The 27,707-nt window shown below is 44.0% G+C and overlaps 1 protein-coding gene across 5 annotated transcripts in view; it reads right to left on the minus strand.

Moving 5' to 3' along the window:
• The window catches only part of FLI1 (Fli-1 proto-oncogene, ETS transcription factor), a 114,216-nt gene that overhangs the window by 36,688 nt on the left and 49,821 nt on the right, over nucleotides 1–27,707 (minus strand). For all 5 annotated transcript variants that reach the window (XM_014518846.2, XM_006021346.3, XM_006021348.3 and 2 more), the window contains 3 exons: nucleotides 16,590–16,801; nucleotides 4,468–4,622; nucleotides 486–689 (listed from right to left, as the gene is read on the minus strand). In XM_014518846.2, the coding sequence (XP_014374332.1) occupies nucleotides 486–689; nucleotides 4,468–4,622; nucleotides 16,590–16,801 (571 nt within the window). The remainder of the gene's footprint in view (nucleotides 1–485; nucleotides 690–4,467; nucleotides 4,623–16,589; nucleotides 16,802–27,707) is intronic.

The following is a 27,707-nucleotide window of genomic DNA, read 5'->3' on the forward strand; positions in this document are numbered from 1 at the left end:
GTCACTGACACTGTGCCTCCCCTGAACAAACCGAATCAGCGAACAGATCTCTTGTATTGTATTCTTCAACAAAGGGTCCATAGGAACAGAGGACTCATCCAGCTAGATTAGCATATACCAGGCATTTGAGAGGAAAATGCAAAATTATGGACTAAACTGCATGTGACCGTAGGTGTATATTTTTATCACATAAACATGAATGTTCTTATGAGCTGTAAAAATGTTTTATTTATTGAATCCTACCAGGTTCTTCATCTCAGTGAAATCGTATGTAAAATCCACAGGCTATGTACTTGGTATATAGCATACACTTAGTGTATAATAATATTTTATTTGATCGCTTTAAATTACCCTTCTCACTTGCTCAACTTTATTCTCTTCTCAGTTTGCTCTCTCTTTCTTCACTTCTTCCCCTTCTCCTCTGCCTCTGTCTATCCCACCCATGAGGTTACACCAACAACAGAGCACACAAGGGCAACACTTACTTTCCCTGAGGTAACTGAGGTGAGACAACAGGACTTCTGTGTTGTACTGGGAGGTTGTTCGGAGGAAATCCTCCTTGTTCATTTTGCACAGTTCCTTGCCGTCCATGTTCTGGAAGAGGGATGTGTCTATCTCCAGTAATCCATACTCCTTAATAGCCCATTCTAGCCACTGGCGCACGTGTTCCTGGGTCCACAAGGTGGGATCTAGCAGAAAAAACACAGAATAGGTCAACATCAAACACAAAAGGATGCATTTCCACCTGGGAGAAATTTTACACTCTTTGCACTCTCCTATGCACGCGTGCCTGAAAGGGCGCATGTGCCTGAAAGCTTGCAAATAAAGAACTTGTTTGCAAGTATCTAGTTGGTCTAATAAAAGAAACACCGCCCCAAGAGTTGTGATTACTTTTGTCTGCAGACCAACACGGCTACAACCTGTACCCCTTCAGCTTCTTCCAGCATTATCACATTATCAGTCACTCAATCAGCCCATTAATAATATCCATTTTTACACAATAAAACATATTCAGTCTGCAAATTCCCAGAGTACTTTGTAAAGATGTGCAATTATTAGCTTCATTTATACAGGTAGGGAAAATGAGACACAGATGTTGATATAGGGATTTAAAGGCAGAGTCAGGAACAGAATCCAGTTCAGCTGATAGCTTGTCTGATCCCTTAGCCCCTCAGCCACCCTTAGTAATACCTGAGTTATGACTTTTTATTTCTTTAAAAAGGCTTCCAAGAAGTGAAACCTCCCTCCGAAGAGATGTACAAGCCACCCCGTCTGGTCCCTCTACATTGCACTGTCCTATCAGGGTTTCTGAAGCCAGCCAGCCTGTCCCAAGAGCATTGAAAACTCCCAGCAAACAGCTTTTTCAGCTTTGAGAAGTGTGATATTTATGGTCAGTGAAAGATCTCTGAAAAAATTACTGGATCTGTTGGCTAGATATCTCTGAGTCATATTTGCCGACTCTGCTGACAAGAGCAAGTTTTTATCCCTGTTAGCACTGTTAAAATCAATGTGGCTACGGAGGGGACGGGGGGAAGTCCTACATCATTATGAATTGTCTGCCAAGTCCCAGGTGCAGAATCCTGACTGCCGCTGACGGTGTAAGACGTAGGTTGAACCTGGCTGGAGTCTCAAACCCCCCCAATAACTGTTTGCTGCAGCAGTAGTTAAAAAAAAGATACCATCCTCTGAGTTTTAAGATGAATGTGCGGGATCAGAAAGTCCCAGTGAAAATTAAATGTGCCAAACTGTGATATTAGTTTTACAGAGTCATTTTCAGAGCGTATCTACACTTTCAGATGTTTCCTGTTCTATTTTTCTCATGTCTCCTGTCTAAAAATTAAGCCACAAACTAGGTTGCCTTGTAAGATTACTGGTGTTTGGAGATGTGTATGAACCAAGAGTCCACGACTCTACGGTCCACGTGCCTGAATTTGGGGAAGTTTGGAACAGGACTTAGCCTTCAGATCAGGTTTCTCCGTTTAGGATAGATCCTAGTATTCAGATACACCAGGGCTTTTGAGCAGTCAGGCTCTAGATCAAAGCTCTCCCTCCAATGCCATCTTCAGCAGAGGAACTCTACTTTTCATGAGGTTCAAAATCCCTCAAGTATCAACGTTTCCTGCTACTTCAATTTCTGATGCACACAGGAGGAGGATGTTCGAAGGTATAGGATAAAAAAACCATTGCCCAGAATGAGGGACATAGATAAGGGATACTTGGCAGAGTTTAGTAGGTGGGTTGGCTGCCATCCTTCTGCTATCCAAGGATCCCTTTATACAGACGGCGTAATCCAATAAAGACATCTGCAACGTGGCTGCTGTGTATCAATGGTCAGTGTGAAATAGCACAAGAAAATCACAGCAGGGAATGCTAGAAAGTGATAGTGAGATTTTCCTATCTAGTTGTTACTAATACCCACACTGTTTAAAACTGAACTTCAATCCTAGAACTTCTTCTTTGTGTAGTATTAACTTTCAGCACAATTAAAGTGCCCTGAGAAGTTGCACTTTTTTTTTTTTAATATCTGCATTCTGGTTATTTTCACGTTCAGCTTCTCATGCACTGATGCAAATGTGGTGTACTTGGGTACAAAATCAAAAGAGAATGTCAACTGATATCCTTTTAAAAAATGATGGACAGTTATTTTTCCTAAGTTCTGAAAAAAACCCTGTATTTAGGGCCCAGGGTAAACTTGATGTCTTAAATAAAAAATTTCTGAAACTCAGGCAGGTTTATTCAGAGGTTTGGGAGAAGAGGCTAAATAATTCAGTTGCTTCCTGTTTCACCCACTCTGGCCCATCTGTCTCCATTAAAGACATCAAGCTTCAGTATCAAATACTAGCAGAAAACTGTCTTCATGACACATTACTCCAAGTTTACTAGCATTACTGCTTTACACCTTACGTGATATTATTTTTGCCTGTCTCCACTCCAGTGTGCTATAAATCTTTACTCTGTGTTGGGTTAAGATCTTACAAATGTACTTCTTGGATGAATTAAGCTACAGCTCTTCCAATCAGAAATCTGGGCTGATTATGAACTAGGCATATCATTTATATCTGTCTTCCAAAGGCCTGAATAAAATCACAGCCATTTCACAGGTGTCTTATAGTTTTGATTTGTGGATGTTCACAAGTGGAAGATCTCCACTTTCACTTTCTGGCCAAAGGAGGAGACATGAAACTACCTCTTCCTTGAAAAGTTATGGACATTTTCCTCCCATTTTCACCCTCACTAAAGCTCTTATCCACAGTTTTTGGGGGGGTTGGTTTTTTGTGGGGGAAGAGGCTAGGGGAGAGGGAATGGCATAATTCCCAGATAGCTGGCTAACAGCCATTATAATGTACCCTACTTAACTACTTTTCAGTGGCCTTCTCTGTATCAGATCACGCCTATCCACTCTATACCACTGCTGAAAACATGCGGCCTCCTGTTACTCCGATTGGATCATTTTCCCCTCTAAGGGTGAAGCCCCACGCAGAGGACTTAAAAGGAACCTTAAGCCCAGGGCTGAATTTCATCTTCGGCCTTGTTTTGGCTTCTTCTCATTCAGTTCGAGCTTTATGTCCTCAGTCTAAATGGCAAACAAATGCTTGGGAATTGTCATCTGGTCAGAGTCAGTTCACGATCAGAAAACAGAGCTGCATTCCACAAGCACATTTCTTTCTGCCATTAGTTCATCCAGCTCGAGTCAGCTGTATCTTTCCACACACAGGGTAAAATTCGGGCCTCTTGGAAATCAGTGGAATTTCTGTCAGTGATTTTAGTGGAGCCAGGAGTTTGCTTCATTGGAAAGTTCCTATGCAAAGACACTTGCACCCAAGACCTTTATCAATGCTGCAGGGAAAAGACACCCTCTCCTTCCAAACTTACACGATATGTACCACAAAGATTCCCAGCCCTTGATCCTCGAAGTAGATTTAGTGTGTCCTGCTATATATGGATAGTCACTGGATAAGAGATAATGGAAAATCTTCCTAAGGAATTATTGTGGGATGGAAAATTTAATATCTGGAAAATTGAAATGTCCTGATTTTCCATTGAGAAAATCAAAACCAGAGTTTACTTTGAGCCTGCCCAGCATTAAAGTGCCCCTGTGTGCTGCAGAGCCCCATGCAAGTGACAGCTTCAGTGTTTCATATGCCCGTCTTCTCCTCTGAATTGGGCTCTGTGGCCAGGCTCTCTCTTAGGCTGCATTGTGTTTTCTCCTTTGCATGAGCTGCGTGATGTAACCCAGCAGAATTCCAGGAAAATTTCAATATCTCAATGTTTCCTTCCAACTTGGGGTGAAAACGAATATGAAAATCTTGGAATTTCCAACAGTGCAAAAATTCTGATTGTGCACAGCTCTGTGCGCCTACTGCAACTCACCAAAGAACAGATTTTCTACGCACCCATCCCTACTAAATCAAAGATTTACGATGCTTGAAGGAAATTAAAATACAAATAGTTTGATTCCAATGGTACCTGCTGGGACGATGACTCTCCTCTCATTGGTGGTCATGTTAGGGGGAGGGCCGTTCTTTTCATCCATGTAGGTGCTGTAACTCATCGGGTTGGACTCTGTCCCAGTGCCCACCAGCTTGCTGCATTTGTTAACGCTACAATCTACTGGGGACTCCCTGAAAGATAAAGGAAACATGTTTCATCAAGTTTGTCATTGCTGAGCCTGCATCCCTGCTCTAGGAAAATAGGTGCTGTGCTACAGAAATGGCAGTAAAGGATGAGAAGTATGCTGGAGTTTAGAAAAAGGAGAAAGAGCTATATAGTATCTTGTACATGTACATTGCCAGTCACATAAGATCATAGGAAATTAGGGCTGGAAGGGATCTCACAAGGTCATCTAGTCCAGCCCCCTGCTCAAGGTAGGATGATCCCTGACTAAACCATCCCAACCAAGTGTCTGTCCAAGCTGCTCTTGAAAACGTCCAAGGATGGAGATTCCACAATTTACCTAGGTCACCTCTTCCAGTGCTGCTTGACCACCCTCAAAGTCAGGAAGTTCCTCCTGATCTCCAACCTAAATTTCTCCTGCTGCAGCTTGAGGCCCTTGTTCCTAATCCTGTTCCTTAACGCCACATGCAAAAGCCCATGTCTATCCTCTCTGTAACCACCCTTCAGGTTTTTGAAGACTCTTATCAAATCTCTTCTCCAGACTAAATAACCCTTGTCCGTTCAACCTTTCCTTGTAAGTCTTTCTTCACAGGCCCCTAATTATTTTTGTTGCTCTCTGCTGGACCCTTTCTAAACTGTCCACATCCTTCCTGACAGGTGGGGCCCAAAACTGGATTCCCAAGATGGACTGCAATTGGTAAGCCTCATGACAAAGTTTGTTAACTATCCAGCTGTTTGAAATATAGATATAAGAAGGGCTGATTTTAAAGAGTGTGAAGCCCCACAAATTCCCACTAAAATCCAGGGGTTTGGGTTGTAGCCGTGTTGGTCTAAGGACATAGGCAGACAAGGTTCCTTGGGTGAATTTGATATCTTTTATTAGACCAACCCAAATGGTTGGAGAATAGTTATTAAGCAAGCTTTCAGGTTCAAAAACCCTTCGTCAGGCTAAGGAAGCTTCAGCAGTTGGTGTGTGCTCTTCCAGGGCACCTAACAGGGGCTCAGTGCCTCTAAGAAACCCGGGCTCCTATACAGGGAGGCTGGTCCAACACACTGTAATTACAGTGATTACTTGATTAATCGATTCATTGAGTCTGCAGAAGCGTGGTAATTACCACGCTCCAGCAGACTCCAGCGTAATATGTATCAGAGTCCCTCTGCTGAAAAATGGCAGTGGGGCACTTTAAAATAAAGCTGGTTCGATGAGTCCCACCACCATTTTTCAGTGCGGGGACACTGATATACGTGATGCTCTGGGGGGCTTTTAATTAGTGCTGTTCTAGGAGCCTAGATTGGGAGCTCTTAGGCAGAAGACTTTTTTTCACTCTGTATTAGTCTATCAGCTAATGCAAGGCTCTAATCCTTGATGGGAGTCACTACCACAAAATAAATAACATGAAGAAATGCAGTGCTTTCTCCCCGCTTTACCCTGACTAATCAAGTCTGCTGAGAAATGCTAAATGAACTTGCTTAGGTATCTCTGTATGGCACTGCACTGGGTGGTCAACACACTTAAAATGCCCATGCTGCATAGTGACCAATACTTGTGTATGAAAGTAGTGCCTGGTTATTCAGGCCATACTGTGCCAGGTGCTCTATATATGCATCCCTAGCAAGCGTGTTGATCGTTCTCATCTGTGCTTGCTTGCAGAGAGCTTGGCTTTTTAGCTCCAGCTGTAGTGGCTTATGATCACAGCTCAGCAGGTCCCTGATTTCATCCCTAGCATAGCAGCTGTCACATGCACACAGGGCAGAGCTACACGAGATGTTTACTGTGTAGTAGACTAATTAGCTGCACAGTAAATGTAGCACATCTAGACATGAGTCCCTATTATGCTGGAGTAAACTAATTTACTCCGCAGCAGCACATGTGTAGATGCTGCGCCAGCTGGCTGGGGCATGAGGATGCTTCAGTGTGGTGGCTGCCTGCTGGCTACCCTCATGCCCCAGCCATCCTCTATGCAACGCATTGAGCTGGGGGGAGCAGCCCTGGGCTGGCAGGCTGACCCCTTAGGCTTCCTGCCAGCCAGGGCTGCTCCGACCTGGCTCAACATGTTGCACTCCTGGGCACACATAACTGTGCACCTGGGAGCAATAAATTCTAGTGCAATAAGCACCAGAGTTTATTGCACCGCATTAATATGCACGTGTAGACGCGCCCACAGGCAGTTGGAGGAATATCCTGTGCTGAAGAATTTACAATGTAGAAAGAGATGAAAGAGCATCGCTACCCTTGTTTTGCAGGAAGGGAACTGAGGCACAGAGAGAGTCTGCCATGCGTATGGTTGAAGGGGGTATGGAACCTATATTACTGACACCCTCGTTCATTTGCTACCAAACAGTCTTTCCTCCCTGCCAAAAATGCAAGACATAGCTTGGGTGGAAGCCACTCTTTAATGGGGAAAGAACATGACAGTGCATTGAATCCCACCCTGTGAGCAAAGCTGAAGGATTTTCCAATTTGCAACATGAAATAAATTTGTTTCTTAATCTGAAGTGGGGGGAGGGGGCAGGAATTACCAAAATGCAGTTATCATGGCTGAGAGATAAATGCCCCGCTGAGATATTCTAAGGCAGATGGTAATTTTTTCCTCATGTTTTGCTGGGGGAATGTTGCTTGAAAATGGAAATAAGATGTATAACTTACACATGTTTGAATTTAAGGTTTTACTATTTCGCCTACTGTTTTTCCAGGCATGAAACCAAAATCCGCCTTCGGAGAGGCAAACTGCTGAAGGTTTAATGTCCCTGTGGCAGCCAAAGGAGGGTTTGAGCAACTGCAGGAACATCAGGCTTTTCACCGAGAATCTGATCATTTCCAACTCGTTGCAGAAATGCATGGTGTCAGGTGTTAAATGCTGCACATACTGGGAGGAAGAGAGCTCTACCCTGAGGGGTCATATTCTTCTCTGAGACACAGGCTGGCCTGAGGGGACGCAGGGCAATAGTACCACCATCTATGCTTTCATTTCTACCCAGAAATTTCATTTAATCTATGCTTTCATTTCTACCCAGGAGAACTTTTACAATCTTTTCTCCAATGCCTGATGAAGGGTGTTTGTGCCTGAAAGCTTGCAATTTAAGAATTTTTTTTGCAAAAATCTTGTTGATCTAATAAAAGATATCATCTCTACTATGAGTCCTGGTTGCCTTTTCCTCTAGACCAACCTGGCTACAACCTGGATACCTGACACCATCTATGCTTAAGATTTAGGGCCTATTCTGCCTGGTGCTGACTGTCACTGGGAGGTGCCTGGGACCCTTAACTTCCATTGAGTTAAATGGAAGTTGAGGCAAGTCTGCACTATTCAGTAACTGGACCTTTAAACTTAGACTTTAAAGTACATTTACAGCCTTCAGATGGGCCTGATCAACCCTCCTGACCCAGACTGAAACACTTGCGGGGAGGGATTTTTGGTTCCAATCTATACCTGGGGTGAAGCCTGACTGCACTGAATTCAAATGGGAAAGTCCTCACTGACTTCAATGGAGCCAGGATTTCACCCCTGGTGTCTGCCTAATTTCTGACAGTGTCTGGTACAGTGATAGCTGGGAGTCCCATATGCCTCTTGTGTGACCCAGATACTACTCTTTGGGAGTAATTTGGAAAATAGCCATCTTTCTTGAAATTTGGTTTCTTACGTAACAGAGCAATAATATGTATGACAGGCTAATAGAGCAATAATAGGTACACTATTTAATTTAAATAATTAAATTAAATAGTTTAAATTAAATTAAATTTAAATGCTATTTAATTATATATGTCATGTGATATATCATCATCCAGATTCACTCCCATGACTGTATCTTCTAAAATCCAGTCTGCATTAGAAACGTGCCCGGAGCCTCCCTCATGGAGTGAATTGATGCACATGCCTTAGTTGTACAAGCGCCTTCTGAGACCGAGGGCTTCTTTATTTTCTCTCCAAAGGGCCAAACACACATCTACAGTGCAGTGTACAAGTGTACTATAAATAACAATGACACTGTTGTAAGATCATGCCCAAGCAGTTTCATGATGACTTTGCACCGAGCTCGCACAGTCCTCTTCCCTCGGCTAGTTAGTCACAGTCCTCACTTTTCTATTCTTTTCTGTGTTCACCTCAAAGGCAAACAACAAGCAACCCAAGTAATGAAGCCTGGGATTGGCGAAGGAGCTTAATTAAGGGAGGTAGGTGCACAAGTCCCAAGGTAAAACCCCAGGTGGGAAGCATAGTTGGGTGGAAGGACTACAATGATCCAAGCTGGACTTTGGAAGGAGAATATCAGCTACCCTTTTGGTCAGGAAAATAACCACAAGCAGGCCAGACTTTCTTTTCATGGCATGCCACTCCCTACCACCACACTAGGCTTTTACTCAGTAACTGACCCAGCGCTGTCCAACCGAAGCGTATTTGAAGGTCCCAGGTTCCCTTTGGGGATCTCCACCCAAATACTGCCCCAACCAGACCTTGTCTAAATAAGGAGCGTGATGGGATCACAGCAGAAGATGGTGTAAGTGAGGGGCAAGACAAAGAGGAATTCAGTATGGGGTAAAAACCACAGTACAGAAGGGACACAGGAGAGCCATTAGTAGTGAATAGTTTATTCACTGAATGCAGCCCCTTCCTTAGTTCATTAATTACCCATGAGCAGACTTAGATTTGTATAAATTTGCTCATTATTCAAAATGGTTTATGCGAACATATTTCAGATGCTGGATTGTTCTTTGGCTCTTTGCAGAGGCTGCTGCTTCAAGCTTTCAAGTGGCTGCCCAGACTGGGAGGGGCTTTCTGGTCAGATCCTGAGCTGGTATAAACTGTCATAGAGCCACTGAATTAAACAGTCCTGAGGCAATTTGCACAAGGTCGTTTAAGTGCATTCACGATGGGAGGACAAAACCCAAAAAGGCCAAGGCTGTCCAATTTCCAACCTTTCCAACAGCTCTGAATCCAAAACAGCTACTCTAGCAGTTTCTGGGGACTCCAACAGCTCAGTTTTTTTGAAAGGTTTATATTGGACTAGCCCAAGCTGACAGCAGCTAGCCTGGCACTTACTAATAGTGTGTCTGTGCAACCTCATCCAATCTCCAGATATCTGGAAACAAAGCCTTCCCTGTACCAGGGCCTCTGTCTAGGAATCGCCCTTGGCTTTAGTCTGAATTAGCAAAATAAGAGATTCTAGTGATTTCTAACATACATTCAACCATGGCTGGCAGGAGATTTTCTCTCTCTTTTTTTCCTTCCTATCTTTCCTTTCCTTACCCTTCCGTCTCCTTTTCTCTCTTGTCTCTCTCCCTTTTTTTATTCTTTCCCCCACATTGTCTCCTTTTTTCTCTCCCCCATCATTCTTCTTTCCCTCCCCTGTCCCTCCTGTAGTCAGCCAGGTTACATGGAGCTCCTTATATTAGCATCATAGATTCATATACATTTGGGTCAGAAGGGACCTCAACAGATCATTGAGTCTGACCCCCTGCCCTGGGCAGGAAAGAGCGCTGGGTCAGATGACCCCAGCCAGTTGCCTCTCCAGCCTTCTCTTAAAGATAGATTCATAGATAAAGATAGATTCATGATTTGGTATTAATATAACTAACTACCACATCCATGCTAATTGGGCAGCAACCCATCACTGCCTCCAACTTGCCAAACCCTGCCCTAGCTGCATTCGATGTCACATGAAATCCAGGAGGGATTCTTTGGCTAGGTATGACATTCAAAAAGCCCAAGGTGGAACTGATCTAAGTTATGTGGTTTTCTGTAAGTGGCATAGTTTAGATCGGTACGAACAGAACACATATTCACCCTTCGGGGGCGTAGGACGGACACAAATCTTAGACCAGGTTCTGCCATTTTTAAATTAGTCTGTGTGTGCCAAACTTCTGTTTTGTTATAGGTATAGACTGGTTTCCTATCACTTATGCCAGTAAAAGTATAATGTCTGTACCTAGCCTTTGGGATTATTGCCCTTCTCCCACTTGTTTAAATGTTCTGGTATCTAAAGATATCCTCAATATGGTACCTTCTCCTTGCTGCCTTCCAGCCCCTTTCTTGGATTTATGGAAGCTCTTTATGCATGGCACTTAGAGCAATAGTGTCTGGACGGTAATTGAGGCTTTTGGGCTCTACAAGTCCGGTAACACAAATAAAATAAGTGTGACAAAAATAAGGTGCATGATGGTAGAGGGAGAGTGCAAGGAGGTAGGAATAGTGGTATTAGACACAAGTGCCTGAAAATGTATGAGGCTCAGATCTTATAGAGAAGCTAGGTGAGAGAGAGAGAGAGCACAGACCAATTCTTAAACACAGCCCCTTAACACATCATACTAGGCCTGAATAAGTAAGCACTTCTCCTTGTGTAGTCCCCATGGCTGTGGCCTTCAAAAATCTCATGAACATTTATCCTTCTGTGAGGAGAGCTAGTTAAAACAGCCACTTCCAACAATATTTGCAATGTAAAAAAAACTCTTAAACAAAACATTTTGACTTTTGCCATTTGTTTAAATCTTGCCAAATCATAGATTTCATAGACATTAGGGCTGGAAGGGACCTCAGAAGATCACTTAGTCCAGTCCCCTGCCCCAGGGGCAGGAAGTCAGCTGGGGTCAAAGGATCCCAGAAAGATAAGCATCCAAATGTCTCTTAAAAGAGTCCAGAGTAGTGAAATCACTTCACGTTGTTAGGTAAAAATGTTTTACTTCTGCATTATTGTACTGTACATTAAAATATTAAATATTAAATATTCAACTGACATGCTTATGGCATGGAAGGCATATGGTATTTCATATGTTAACACAGTGTAAACTTGAAATGACATATTTTCACCTTGCAATGATTTAACTTCTTGAAAGCAAAATGTTTTGAACTGCCTAGGATCAAAATAGTTTGGTGTGTTTGGTTCGCTGCGCGGTTAGGCATTTTGCCTTTTTGTTCAGACTTGGAATGAACATTTTTTTTGGAAACGGCTGAATCTCCCAAGGAACAGGAATCGTAATTTCTGAATCCTTGGGGGAGGAGGATTATCTCCCCATTACAGATGGGAATCTGAACCACAAAGAAATTAAGTGACTTGTCCAAGGACTCGCCATGAACCTGTAGGAAACTTGAGACCTGAATCCTATCTGCTCAGCTCCAGTCCATAGCCATAAATCAACACTGCCCTGACTATGCAATTAGGTAGTTTATGTATTTAAGTCCTGATTCCCTGGTCTGAGCTATAAACTTCATACTTGAAATTTCCCCAGAATCTGAGGAAGGAAGAGACAGCAGATACTGCTTTCTGCTGGTTTACAGCGATAGGCCAAAGCTATCCCAAGCTTCTTGTAACAGTCATCCAGTATTTCAACTGAGGTCAAATTCTGATATAAATGCCCATATGATGGATTGAGATGCCCTAAGAAACTTAGTTTTGATTACTGAGTCTGCACTGTGAGGCTAGAAAAGGGTGCAGCAAGACATATGGAAAAAGAGCGAGATTAGAGAAATGAAATATGAATTTTCGTTTCTAACTAGGAAAACTTTTACAAATTTTGCAATATCCTACGCCTGACAAAGGGTGCCTGTGCCCAAAAGCCTGCAAATAAAGAATTTTTTTTGCAAATATCTAGTTGGTCTAATAAAAGATGCCATGAGTTCTGATTCCTATTACAGAAAGGATGTTGTTTTCCCTTTTACACAATGACAATAATGGTATAAGGAAACTATATGGGCATAGTAGGTTCCAAATACTGTATTTACTCCATGCACACAACATGCAAGAGCTATTTACACCAAAACACACTGCTACTGTGGCTAAAACAGCACACCAAGTGTGCACCACCAGAGGGCACACATGCTACTTAAAGGGATATCTCCTATTTTTATAGACTTCAGTGAAAAGAAAACAGAAAAGACATACTGAGTGCAGGGAGTCCTTTTGTTTTACTTAGAAATTGTTCATGGCAACACTTATTATGCCATAAAAATTGTTATGAGTTCCCTGAACTTTAATGTTATTTTAATATTTTGGGGTTGGGAGATATTTTCAAAGCTTGACTTGATTATCCTAGCCAGGCAAAACTCATTAATGTCAGTGGGAATTATACGGCTAAATTCTTTCAGACACATGCACACAACAAACACTTTGAAATATTATCCCACATTATTTACATGCTTATATTGATACTGTCGTCATGGCGTACAGAAGAAACGTATTTTCAAAGGCTTTTATCTCTATTACAATGCTAAAGGCTGCAGAGTTTTGAGATTTCTGTGCTCTGCTTTATTTTTTGTATTAGGGTTAAATGAAAATTTGGGACTTCTGATGAAAACTTTTGTGAAAAATTCATATATATTTTCCCAATGCAATTCAAATATTTTATTGACAATGAGAATGCCTCGTTGAAAAAATGGGATGCATCTGTGACCTGCATTTTTGCAAAATACTTGTCATATTTTTTCACTGAAGTTCAAAATTCCAAACGAATCGTTTTAAATAATCAACATTAAAACTTTAATTATATTCTTAAAAGATCAAACCAGCTCTATTTGCATCACGAGAGCATGTACAGCTCTTAACTGGAATAGGGGGCTGTTCAGCTGGGCATGTTACATGAGCTCGCCCCTTTCCTAAGTTGATTCCAATCGAAAAAGACAAAAGAAACAAAGGCAGGGAGAAAAGAAAGGTTATTTTCTGCATTTACACATGGAGGATCGATGCACAGAGATTAAATGATTTACTCCAGGTGATAAAGTGGATTTGTGGAGTAGCTGGAACCTCCACTTCCTTAGTGATAGGCCGGTGCTATAACCACAAGACCATACCCCACTTCTGATGCACAAGGTGGCTTAAAGTGCTCAAGAATTTAAAATTCTCCATGTTTGTAGATTTTAACCACTTCCTGTTCAGACATGTTAAGCACAGCAAAATTTGACTCTGGCAGGGGACGCTTGCCTGTGCAACCTGCTGCTCATGTGTGCACACATAATTTGTCACTGCAAGAATTACACTCTGATCTGCAAATATAGCTTGCCACTTTCACAAAGCTTCTAGCCCCCAAATCCTACACTGGTCTATAGTTCCCAGTCTCAAGGAAAAGACAGGTGCTGAGCTGCCACTGATTAAATATGCAATATACACAATTAAATATATGCCAAATGCATATCCCCAGCCCCTATTTTGGATGTGAAACAGGCAGATTTGATTTGGACTGGAAAGCAGGTTCTTCTTGAAATAGTGTTTGCAGGCTAAAAGGCCTGCTGTGGCTGCAGTGTATCAGGTGGGAGGACAGGTCTCGAGAACAGCCATGGGAAAGCTCTTTGATCCTCTAAGATCCATTGTCCCGCCCTAACTGAGACCAAGGCAACTCAGCGCACTAAATGTCACCACAACTGGCCCGGTCTCTAGTTGTTAAGAAAAAGAAGAAAAGCTGGACACTGTCACTTACCCCCATCCAGCTCCCTCCACTGTCAGGATTCATATAGCTTTATAACTCCCTAGTGTGTACAAGCCATTCTCCTGTCATGCAGAAAACACTAGTGCTTCAAGCACAGGTGAAGCGCAGAATAAAGGCTGCTCTCTCTAATGAGGCAGCTGGAGCCCGGTAAGAGGGTGCGCTTGAGAAACAAGAGAGAGAGAGAGAAGGGTGGGAGGGGAGAGGTTTTGTTATTCAGTCCACAGTTCGAGTTAATCTGTATTGAGATTGGCGTTTGCCGCTCAGTATTGCCAGGCAGCTGATGGGCAGAGGAACAGGTGACTGGAGTGGTCCAAGCCATAACAATGAACTGGGGCTGAGGCAGGGGGAAGGGGGCAGAGAAGTCAGCCGGGAGGAGGAAGTGGGGTTGGGTGTGCCATCGAAGCAGATGCTGGGCCTCCATCTCCTGGAGCTCTCAGGCTAACGGGTTATCAACCGAGCAAGGCTTGGGGAGGTTTCAGTTTTGTTCTATGTTCTCGTATTGGTTTAATTAGGAGCATCTAAAACAAGCTTTTCTGTTTCTGACAAGCACGGATGTTGCCAGCCCCTTTTCGAATGGCTGGAGGAGATGCTATTTCCAGGAAGACAGTTTGGGATTGAGCAGGCCCAGTGTATAAAGCAAAGTTTCACGAATATCTGCACGCACAATTTCTGAAGTGCCTTTTCCTGTGTGTGTTAAAACACCAGTGAATCAAGCCAGTGAAACAGAAAGGTATCGTTCTCCCTCTTTACAGCACGGTACCCATAAACTTCTCCCCAGAGATTTAAAAGTGGTAGGCTGCAATGATTCCTATTTCAAACGATCTTCATGATCAAACTTCTTAAAAACCAAGGAAAACAGCTAGGCTAACAGGACAGACTCCTGTAAGCGTAAGGAGGCAAAGACGAGAACCCCTTTGCTGAGCCCACCCAGCTGCGACTGGGATCCATGGCTAGAACAAAGCCTGTAATGGAAGCTAAAATGGGACGCAAAGACTTGTGCAGTGTTTTCATTTCTGGAGACTTAGGTGCAAAAATCTCAAGTCACACGTGCAATTCGCTTCGACTCTTCCTTGCCCCCTTTGGTGCCACAGCCAACATGAAGGCATCTCAAAACCACGAGTCAGCCCCTCCCTCCCCCATGTGACTGTTTTAAACATGAGATTAAGAATAACAACAACAACGCGCTTTGGGTTGTTTTTAATCTGCCTTCTAGATTTTGTAATAGTTAGGCCATACCTGGGCCATGTTTTCAATCTTTTCTCCACAACCAGAAGAACTGGAAACACCTTTTTATAATCCAAAAGTGGAGAGCTCCCGATATTCTCTGTATGCCAGGAACAGTGGTTTTGGGGGAAATTCCAAATATCACAAGACTCATGATAGAGTCATGAGAGATTGCAAGTGCATTGGTCATTTGGCACTTGACACAGAGCCATCCAAACTGCTGGTCTCTAATAACAACCACCTAGCACTTGGATGGCAGCTGGTTAGGAATTTTTTTTAATGAGACATTTCTTTTTTCATTGGGAATTGCCCATTTGTTGAAACTAAACCTGTTTTCCAGAACAGGGCCAATGCTGACTAGTTTCCCATTTAGGAAAAGCACTGGAAAAAAGTTTTGCTATTACTAACACTTTCAAGACTTTTTAAATGAAAAAGCTCTGGGTTTAGTTCAAACTGATGTTGTATTTCAGTCTCAGCTAATTTACAGTGAACTATAAAAAGTTTTAATTTTTTTTTAATTGAAATATTTAAAAATTATTGAATGAAAATGTGTTGATTGACCTGATCTGATTTTTCCCCCACATTTTTAATTAGCAGAAAGTTTCAATATTTTGATTTTCATCCCAATTTGGGATGGGGAAAAATATTGAAATCTTGAAAATTGTCATGGGATGGGAAAATTCTTTCCTGACCAGTTCAAATAATAGGATACTCAGTTCATCCAGAGGACGTGAAAGCTTTTACACTAATATACCTTGGAGACGGTCACAGATGACCCAAATTTCTGTTTTCTGGCTTTTCCAAAAGCCAGCATGTCTACCCATGTGATGGCCCCTTGTGCTTTGGTGATGTTGAGTTAACACAGAGTGAAAGGCACCACTTACTGAATGGCCAACAATATCTCCAGCAGTACAGTAGCATCCCCTGGGAGTGCTGGTTTCACTGCTGACCTACTCTGGGAAGTCAGTGCACTGTAGCACCAGTAGGACCCTGGATACAATGGCACGATGCAACATCTATGTCAGTGCCTGCATCAACACCTACAGCTGGGAGGCTTCAAATCTCAACTCTTACAACAGTCAAGGATCCTGGAGATGGAGATAGTCATCACAAGAGTACAAGAGGACAGATCCTGACTCTATTAAAGTCAATGACAAGAGCCCCCATGAACCCAACAGAAGCAAGACATGAACCTAAGTAACGGGTTGAATGTGTATAACTGAAGTCCTAGACTATATATATGGATGAGATACCTTTTATACACATTTCAAGGTTTCGCTGAAACAGTAACATGCCAGATGGACAAATGGATGTACATGGACATACTTGTGTCCTTCCTTACCTGGATCCATTCATGTGATCATACTCCCTCTTGACGTTGACCCTGACTGGCTGATTGATCCACTCCTGCTGGGGAGGTAAAGGGTTGATTTTGTGCGGCTGGCCATAGTCAGGGTTCCCTGAGGCTGTCATGTCCGCCTTGGGGAGGTGAGCGGCAGCACCGTACGTGGAGTCAAAGAGGGATTGGTCGTCACTCACCACCGACAGAGCCTCCTGAGGAGAAAAAACAAGAGCCCGGCTTCATGACTAAACTGGCAACTCTACTCGCGTTCTCCCTTTGAGCTGGCGAGCAGCTGCGCGGGCCCACAGCTGCCCGGCCCTGCCTGAAAGTGACATCTGCCACGATCGCAGATTGAATCAGATGCTCCGGGCTCCATCAACCCTTATGCAAAACTGGTGGATTCTTTTTCTGGTTACCGTGCCTCTGATCTAGGTGGGGCAAGAGCTGGGGTTAACTGGAGGCCCGGCAAAGTAGTAAATGTAGCTGCTACACACTTCGCTGACTGCTATGACCTATCTGTGATATGTGTTCTCACCTGCCATTTTATATCCCCAGTTACCTGCCCACCTGACTCTATCTATTCGTACTCCACAAACAGCTGAAAGACCCAGACGGGATAGATCAATTTTGTCAATTGAATGTATATATCATTTTTATATACCTTTTTCAAAAGGTTTTTTGCAGTGCTTATACTTTGCGGTTACTGCTGAAGGACTTGCATTCAGGGCCGGTCAGAGTTATGATGTTTGCGGTGGGATAAAATATGTGTTACTTTACACTCAATGAGAATCGTTTGTTTATTTTGTGGGAAATGTTAGACTTATGAAGTGACAAGCTATTCGTTTCTGGAAATGGGAATAACAGGTGATTATTCCCCTTTTTTGTGGTGAAATTCAAAATTTTGACATGGTTTTCAAGCCTCAGTTTGCTTGAATTGGTGTGCTTGGTTTTGTAACTGGAAAAGGCCAAGCTTATAAAGGCTCAGGCAGACCCCAGTCTTATTAAAAGCACCTCTGACAAGATATATACATTCTTTATGTAGCTAAGTTAACCATAGAGGTCACAACTGTCATCTTGACTGAATACCCAATAATTGGACTGGGGTCCTTCCAACTTCAAGCATGAGCTACATTAGCATACACTAATGAGTCATGTCTCCAAAGCTGCAGCCATAAGAGGCCTGTCTCCTTCATGGACTGAACACTGAGAAGCCCTGTAACCCATACTCAGCAGTGGGTCATACATGCAATACTTCACTTTGCTTAAAATGCTGGCGTGCTGTCAGACGAAACACTAGGCCCAGCATTGGTTAGGCCTGTAGACAGTATCTAAGCTCCCAATTCCCAGACGAAGGGCTCAAAATTCATGGAAGGTTCCAACAAGTAAGAAGCTTATAAAATATGAGAGCATAAAACAATTCTAGAGGTTTTTTTTGCATTAGACAGTCATTGGATAAAAACCAGAAATAACTCTGGGAGCAGGGAGTCACTGACCCCCCTCAAGCCCCCACCACTCGTTTGCTGAGAGTGCCTTCACCAAAGTGCTTGCTTGTCTGGTGGCCCCAAACTCTTCTAGTCTTGGTTGTGCAGTGGTTCACCTCCAACAAGGCCCTTGCCTAGCCTGTTTGAGGGCATGGTGCACAGTGTACTCTCCTGGGAAGCAGGAAATGTAGGTTTGAATCCCCTCATGCTGAAAAGGGCCTATGACCCAGGTCTCCTTTCTGGTTGTGTACTGTAACCAGTAGGCCAGAGGTAGCCAACCTGTGGCATGGGTGACAGCTGGCACAGAGAGCCACTGTATGTGACAGATGGTGGGCACGGGGGGCAGGCAGCATAGTAGAAGTTGGGCAAGAAGCAGAAGGTCAGGCAGAGGAAGGGGATGGGAATGGCATCTGGGCAGGGTACAGAGCTAATTTGTGGCATGCCTGCCAGAAAGGTTGACCCTCAATCCACTAGGGGATAACACAAGATATGAACACTGGTTTCACACAAACCAGGAGGTGCCTACCCTTACAAGAAGGTCTAGGACCTCTGGATCACAAATGAATGGAAGTGCCAAATGTGACGCCTGGGCCATGTTCACCTCTATGCCCAGTGTTTCTTACGGGCTGTGGCTGAGCTCTCCAAATCATCCTTTGGAAGTACCTAACTGCCCCATTCTGTTTCTAGAGGATGTAAGTGCCTTTGCCTCTCTACTGACTGTACAGCAGGGGCAGGCAATTATTTCGGGCGGAGGGCCGCTTACTGAGTTTTGGCAAGCCATCGGGGGCCACATGACAAGCAGCCAGGGGCAGATAAATATAAATTTTCAAAAATTTTTAAGGGCCCTGCAGGGTGGATAGAATGGCCTGGCAGGCTGCATCCAGCCCACGGGCCACATTTTGCCCACCCCTGCTGTACAGGCACCTAGACCTGTCTGTTTGGATGACCCTTACGGGGCTGGGGCCCGATAATTTTCCAAAGCAAAAGCAGGTAGGTGGCTAGTCTGGATGTGTCCCTGTGTCTAAGTTGCCTGGCACCAAAGCTTTAAAGCAAAGGAGAAATATTGCAAGGCTCACTCTATCATCATAAGAGCCATCGTAGGATACCTCCTCGGCAAACACTTGGACCCCTCTCTGTTTACCCCACTTAGAAATGTGGCCTGCCCCAATGTTTCGCATTGATTATCATCAATGCCTTTTCCTCTGCAGATCTCAAAGCACTGCATGAAGGTGGATTAGCATTATCAGCCCAATATTCAAGTCTGTCTAAGCCTGGGGTAAACTGGGATATAACTGTTAGGTCAAGGGTTATATATCCTCACAGCTCTGCCATCACCCCCCTATGGAAGCTGCCTCTGTGGTCCTGCTGTCCCTAAAGGACAAAAACCAGAACTTTATGTTATACCAAAGTTGCAATTATAAGAAACCTATAAAAACTCGGTTGGGGGTTGGCCAGAGTCATGCTGAGGCTCTGTCAGAAATCTTGGGAATTCTGTCAGGAATTTTGCTGGAATTAAGAGTTTCGGCAGATGCACCGGTGAACGCTGTCAGCCTATATACACTACATTTTGAGAAAGCTTAAAAAAACCCAGACTTCTTGACACCTCCATTTTTTAGGTGAAGCAAAGAGCAGACCTTTCCATGCCAGTGAGGATGTGGTTATTAATCTATTATCTACTTTGCTGAAGCTAAAGTGGTGTCCGGCAGGGATACTGAAAGGACATAGGCAGGAAGGAGCCTTTATTGATCTCTTTGGCTCATCACAGCACAAAGGCTGGGACTTCCCTTTATGGCAAAAGGTGCTAGTGATGCCTGAACATTTGAGCTGCTTAGTGTATAACAGTTTTGCTCTCCAGGGATTGGGATGAAGAGAGTTGGCTAAATTTAGCAGCTAAGAATCTGAGGGGACCTTCATGGGTGAGATGAAGGGATACTGTCTGCAGCAATGTGAACCTTAACTCCTGCTCTCCTGGGTTCAGGACCACTGTTTGCTGCCTGGGTGAACACATACAATGTGTTCTGCCCCAAGTGCATTGGGCAATACAGCTGGCTAAACAAGTTTTTTCTTTGCTCTGGTAAAATCTTGATTTTTCATCAAAACATGAACAAAAATAGCCATTAACCAAAAAAGTTAATTGGGGGGGATTCACAAGGAAAAAATCTTTAATTTGGAGGGAAAGATACTTTCTGCAGATGCTTTCATTTAGTTGAACACCAAATTTGCCAAACTGAGTAGACTGTGAAGGAAGTTTTTTTTACTCAGCAAGCCAGTGCCTGAGCTGAATTTGAATATCTCTTAGCCTACCTGATAGGCCTAATTGGGTCTGGTCAGGCAACCAGCCTGGTATGCTCAACATTAATGAAAGAGGCAAATGCACATAGGCAGTACCAGATGGGGAGGTCTGTTTTCTTGATGAAGCAAGTGAATTCTGTGCATGATTCTCTTGCATGGGGACCCACCTACAGCAATGATCAAAATGAATTATGCTCAGTAACGGTAACCTTGCATGCCTGTCTAACACACTTTACTGGTTCAGGGTATAGTTCCCCTTAGCCAGACAGCACAGAAGGGAAGAAATGCAGGTGTGACTAGCTAACATCTTGGCTGCCACAGTGGGCAGTGAACCAGGAACTTGTAAAACGAAATAACATGAACATCTACAGTTCAAGCTAAAGAAATACGGCTCTTTAGGTGTGGCTCAACAGTCACATTCCCTCTGCAGCACAGAACATCTGACATGTCCTCATTAGTGGGTTACACCATGCAAACACCAAACACGTATTAGTGGGTATATAGGAGAGAAGCCAAGTGGCATGCAACCTTCCTGGTATATCTCCAGGCATCTAAGGCTGAGCATAAACACGGAGGGGTGTCAAGGGCCACTGGTGTCTAACTTCCATGGGCAGCAGATAGAATCACATCTTTTACAAACCTCATTTTAAAGACCCACCTGCAACTCAGCTCATTTCTCTTGGAAGAATAAAGGACTTAAGTGGCCTTAATGGGGTTTAAACCAATGGTTCACAATAGGGGGTGCCAGAGATTTAGAGCATTCCGAATAGGCAAAAAACAGAGACGTGGCTAACATGGGGCTACGTTATGTTCCTAAGAGCTAACCTGATTGAGAAGTGTTGGGCTTCAGCACAAGATACCAGCAGGTACATTTTCCATCCTACTGAAATTTAGAGTTACATGGAGCTTGGGATAGACAGGCAACAGGGAAACAGCATTAAAAGGTGCTAACATAACCTAACAAGGCAAGCCGTAGCTGGTCGAAGTCCCACCCCATGCTGTCACCTCCAGAGCTTTGTCCTTGAGCTGACCAGGCTAAGCCTGAGACAGGGGTCTTGTGTGCAGTACTGTGGCATATACATTACATTATGTTGCCGCTGGGAATATGCTGGCTTCAGCTTTTCCAGGTTTTAATCACATTCTTGGCATAATGCGGCAAGTCCCATCTATGGGAGCTTGCAGAACAACATAGGCAAGCTCAATTCCCTGCAAAACCCACCCCCTGCTTTCTCCAGGCAGCACCTGCGCTATAGCGGAAATACTATTGCTGCTGTTGCCACTAAAATGATCCTGTGTGCAGTTGGAAAACACTTTTGAATCCTTATAATGGACAAAAATGTAATATGAGTTTTAATGATAACACCTTGTGTTCTTACAAGGCTGAGCCATAGGCCTCTCTCAGGCAAATGCCTACACCTAGTTCCCCAAGGTGTTTATGTCCCCAACTTCTATATGGGAATACCTTTGAGGAGCTGGGACCTATTGACTTCAACGAGAGTTTCCCTTGAATAAACAGTCAGAAATTCTGGACTTGGTTCTATTGTGCCCATTTATAGCTTGGTTTTTGGAAATGCTGAGCACCCGGCACTTCAGCTGTAGTCAGTGGGAGCTGCTGGTATTCAGCATGTGTGAAAATCAGACATATTTGGGTTTCTAAACACTGAGGCTTTCCAAAAATAGTGGCAACTTTTGAAAAGTTGGTAGGATGACTATGTAGTAACACAGATGGCAGAGAAGGAGCAAGAGAGTCCCAACACAGAGCAAGCTATCACTTTTAAAGAGACCCCTGATTTCCCAACACTACAGTACTCAGCTCCACGCTCTATTGCCCATGTTATATTACCCCATGCTATATTACCCCAAGACACTGTTAATTAAGACTCCAACTCTTGGGAAAATTGCCAGGGATCTGCACTGACTTGAAGGGTATACCTTCATAGACAAGTTACCTTGGATGACTGGCATCCAGGTTGGCTTAATGTGGGTGTGAGCAGCCTTGCTGCAAGGACACATCAGTGTTATGGTGCCCTAACTGGTGTTGTGAATAAATTGCCCAGCCTTCTGTGGACATCCCCCCGCAGGTCTTTGTGCTGCAGTGAATGGTGGTGCTCTATGAATTGTGGTGCTTTTTGCTCCCAGTGATTTGTGGGAGAACTTGTCTGCCCTTCTTGTCGGCACAAGGGGAGATTATAGAAACACAGTGAAGAACTATTAACACTCAAGTAGCTCAGTTTATGATTTCAGCACAAAGTGAAAGAAGCGGGTGAACTTAGCACGAAGTCCCTGAAGAACCAGCTAGCTCAGACTGAAAGTACCACCAAACATGCAAGGGAGGGGTTATAAGAGCATCAACTGAGTAACAGCCTGACCAACGGTTGTATTCTGTACTCATTAACTTCACATCCTTCTATATGAGAGGACCCTGATACAGTCTTAGAGGAAGGGTTCAGAAAAACAGTGACTTCTTTGCTAGGCGTAAGCCATTTCCAGTGAAAAGCTAACCCCAGGAGAGAAGAATGGCAGATTAGTTTGGGGGTTAGTTAGCCTTGAAGAAAACCCCCCAAAGTTTAGAGGCTTCTCCCAAGGGTGCTCAAAGCTCATTGGCAAGGAAAACTCACACAGATGCCCACAGTTTCCTGGTTTGGGCTCAGCTAGAAACACTGTAAGAACAAGAGAGAGTGATATGACAGTGAGCAAGTCACGCTTCAGTGATGCATATACACTGAATATTGACTCTGAGCTCTCTACAATCATTTTCTGACCGTAACCATATTTAAAAGGCATTTCTAAAGACCAAAGGTTCCTGTTCCTACCATACTATCTGGCCAAATGAAAGGAAAAACATAAGCTGAACCTTCAATCCTCTGTTCAATGCACAGAAAGATTTTGTCACTCTCCACAGGGCAGAACTTTTTACAATCATCTGTTTTATTTTCTCTGCCTTTGCAATTTTGGGGATTTCTCTGACTTTGTCAGGGGGGATGTTACATATTCACCCCCTCATTATGCCAGGGCCCAAATTGGAGTGCCTTGGAGTTTCTCTGCCCTTGCAATTTTGGGGATTTCTCTGACTGTCTTTGTCAGGGGGGATGTTACATATTCACCCCCTCACTATGCCAGGGCCCAAATTGGAGTGCCTTGGAGTTAACAAAGGGGGACTATTACTTGTGAATAAATACCTTTCTCTACAACTATAGTTTTACAGCTCAGCATTTCTAGTGCCGGCAGCTTATTATAGACTCTAGAGAAAGTGAGATAACATTAGGCTGATGAGAGATGGAGAGAAATATAAATTTCAAGTGGTGTGGAGTCCAGAAAGGACCGAGGCAGTGTGTTCTAAGACAGGGCTGTCCAACTGGTGGCCCATGGGCCACATGCAGCCCCTGAGGGGTAACCTGTGGCCCTCATGCTCCTGGTCAGCTACTGCTCCTACTGCTATGGCAACCCCTGTCCCTGCCCCCACCTTCCAGATTTTGCTCCTTCCCCTGCCCCTGGGGGCAGGGTGGTGCAATGGGAGAGACCCTGAGGAGGGGTCCATGTTGTCCATACTTTGCTTGCAGCCAAGGAGAGGGGAGCCAGGCTGCATGTATAGCTTGGAGTGGAGTTAGACTGTCCACTGCATGTGTAGCTTGGAGTGGAGTGTGCACCTAAAAGAGGAGCCAGGCTATGCACGTGGCCAGGAGAAGGACCAGACTGTCTAGGCTGCATGTGGCTGAGGGAGGAGAGTTGGGCTGTGCACATGGTTGGGAGACGAGGTAGGCTGAGTGTGTGATGAGAAGGAGGACAGGCTTAGCGGGTCCCAGCAAGGCTACCCCCATGCTGTGTGGCCCCTGCTGTATGCAACCCCTGCATGTGTGCCCTCCCCCCCACCATCGGGAACTTGGACAGCCCTGTTTCATGGGATCAAGCACTGACCTACGAATCAGGAAGGCTGGTTGCTATTAACACCCTCTAGCACTGACTTGCTGTACTTCCTCTCTCCGTTTCTGTCTTCCCCTTCCAGCTTTTGTCTGGCCTCCTGGGAGTTTGTAAGCGCTTTGTGGTAGAAATGATCTTTTACAATACATATATCCGTTAACCTATGGGATCACTGACATATTAAGAAGAACCTCCAGGATTCAGACACCCCTAAACTTTGGAGGTGTCTCAGTTTGGAACTTGGCTGTGGATCCATATCCCTGCAATGATCTCAACTTTATAGTGCACCAAGCCAAAACCAATGACCCAAATACTTCTGAAACTCAGATGGATTTTGGACCCATCTGAGTTTCAGAAGTATTTAGGTAACTCAGATAAGTCCAAAATCTTCCAGTGTCACCTCTTTGCTCCCCTACCCTCCTCCCCAACCACCAGTCTGTACCCATTTTGAAAACCAAGTTTAAGAGCACAATATTCTGGAGAAAAGATGTCCAAGCAGAAGTGGAGGTTTGGACAATTTGCTGATGACTGGATATTTACTGGAACTAAAACCAGTCTATGGGTTTTTTCAGGTTTGCTCATACCACTCCATCACGCATATTCAGTGCACTGTGCAGGGAACATGCATAAAACTCTGCTGGGGCCCTATCCTACAATGCTTTAACCATAAATTAGCCCTGTTTTGGCCTTACTCTGCACTGGATGCATTGACGGCCTATGGAGAATCAAGTACAGGGGATCTATTCTTGGCTCTATCTTTGATTAGCTTCCCATTGACTACTTACAAGAGCACACCTGTGTTTCACTAAGTCACACTAAGGAGCAATTATTTCCAGCAGTGAAGTCAGTAGACTCACTCACTGGAGTGAGAGCTTCACAACCTGGCACCAAGTGACTATGGCTTTCTGAGTCTTAATTGACTCATCTTCATTCTGAGGTTACTAAGGCTTTCTCTGTCTGGCAAAGCAACCTAGAACCTGCAGGGGAAAGTTTCTGTAAATGGTGCTTATAGATGTTTTTCTCTGCCTGTCTTGCAGTGCAAGGTGCACGGTATACTGCTGCCATATGGCTCCTGTCACTGTACAACCAGTAAGTCATTTTCTGGACCATTCAGACTTGTGTATCTCAAGCCATGCTTTTAATTATGTAGAACCCAATACCTAGGTGATTAAAAAATATATTTTTTTTTATTTTAGGTAGTGCCCGCTGCGCTGTATTTAACTTTCTGACCTTAGAGGATTTAATGTCTTTAGAACTGCCATCATTAAAGTGGCCAATGGGTGATCTTTGTCATTACATATTAATACTTGATGTGTTTGAAAAAAGCACTTTACCAACATGAATTAAATCTTCACAACAGTTTGGGAGCTAGACAAGTGTTATATGGCCTGACTTCCGATAGTGCTAGGCAGCTGAAGCTCCTGGTTTCCCTATATTTCAATAAGAATTGAGATGCTGAACACTTATTCTCCATCTTATACATGTGGTCCAGGAAGATTCAGTGACTTGCTCAAATTTACTGGTGCACCACACTGCCCTCTGTGTACAATAACCCAGCACAGAGCATTCTTTCTTGACGGTCCAAAGAAATGTGAAAGCATAACTTGATAATTCATGTTAGAAGGAAGCCAAGGGGGAAGATGGATAAGAAAGTCAGAGAGTTCTTAACAGCAAGAATGCACTGAAATGAGAGATAAGAGTAAAGCTGGAAAAAAAAATACAGGAAACATTTTCCATACAGATTTTAATCAAAATATGTCCCCTTTTTGTTAGAAAATTTTGAAAGTCAGCACTTTTCAACCAGCCCTAAGATGATGCCCACTGGACCATCACTTAAGAACATGCTCAACTTCAAGCATACACTTCCAGGACTCACACATGTGCTTCAGGTTAGGCATATACTTAAACACTGCCCTGAACACTTCTCCAATCAAGGCTGTATACTCATTGTAAACTTGGAAAAGGACACTGAACTCTCCGAAAACAGCCAGTCTGAATTCTTAGAAAACCCAATGGCTTCTAAACTGTCCGGATGAGCTAACCGAAAATGCAAATCCAGGTGCTACATATGGAGGAGCCACCCAACCCTACATAAACTTTAAACAGCAGGCTACAATGCTACAACCTTAAGCCTGTGCTATAACTTTCCACCTGGCTCTTTTAAATTCATGTCCTGATATGAAATTTATCACAAAATCTTTAGGGGAAAAAGAAGAAAACCAGCCCCAATACTGTTTGATACTGAGTTCTCTCCAAACAGCTTAGTATGGCAGCCGCTCTGGTAACAGGGCCATTTCCATATACCGACTGACTGCTACTAAACCTTTCATCAAGGCACAGTGGGAAAACTCCCCATTTCCTGCAACCATCTAACTGTCACCAACATGACACCTGTCTCAAAAAAATTCAGGGTCAAGGAGGCTGATAAAGAATGCACCAGTCCACCAGGTTTGTGTGGTTAGCACACCAGGGCTCCAAGCTAGCATTCAAGAGAGCTCAGCTCTGCTCTTGGATCTGTCTTTGATCTTCTGTGTGACCTTGGGGACATCACTTCAGCCTCCTTGGCCCATGCATGCTGTGGAGATAAGGCTTGCTTTTGCATCTTAAAATGGGATCCTTGAGTCCTTACTCCCAACCTGAAGTGCTTGTTGGGACTAGGCAGTAGGAGAGCAAAAGAGCCTAAGAGAGCATCTAGTAAACTGAAACCCTACTGCACAGCCACACAAAACAGCTTGGGAAAGGGGGGAAAAGGAAGAGAAGCTAAGAACCAGCAGCCAGTTAACAGTTTTTCTTCCTGAGCCCAACTCTGACCAGCCCAAAACCTGCTTGAATTTGCATCTAACTCAATGGCACTTGGGATAGTTGGAGCACAGAACCACCCCTCTTTCCAACCCTGACATGTCTCCTGCACAAAGGTGGTTTTAGGAGCCAGAGTTACATTAGCTTTCAGCACCACTGGGAAATCCAAAAGGTGCATCTGTGCTGTCTGAGTGGAGCAAAGGATGTGGACTGGGAGGGAGACCTGGTGCTGGTGGTGACCTTGCAGAGTGAACGCATCCGGCTGGGCATCGCTGCCGCACTGCCCATGCTGTACTCTTCCTCTGCACAGCCAGACTTAGAAGTTTATTACCCTTTGTCCACTCCTGAAAGTGACTGCTGCACTTTGCAACACCGGTACTCTGCAGCCAGTGCTCCCTACAGCACATTCCCTTCCGGGCATGTAGGGCGACTTTCCAAATGTTCCTAGCTGCCTCTGTGTTTTCTCTTGTGTGTCAGACGTTCCCTATATGGGTATTTAGGTTGGGGATAGGTCTCAGTTAGCTTGGCAGGGGAGGTTTAAAAATCAGGGCTTCCAGGTTTTGTTCTAGCTAGCTGTGCCAACAACTCCTGCTCTCGTCTACAGACCTACAATGGTATGGATTGCCTG

The sequence above is a fragment of the Alligator sinensis genome, unplaced genomic scaffold, assembly GCF_000455745.1.
Source record: "Alligator sinensis unplaced genomic scaffold, ASM45574v1 scaffold760_1, whole genome shotgun sequence".
In the NCBI taxonomy this organism is placed as follows: Eukaryota; Metazoa; Chordata; order Crocodylia; family Alligatoridae; genus Alligator; species Alligator sinensis.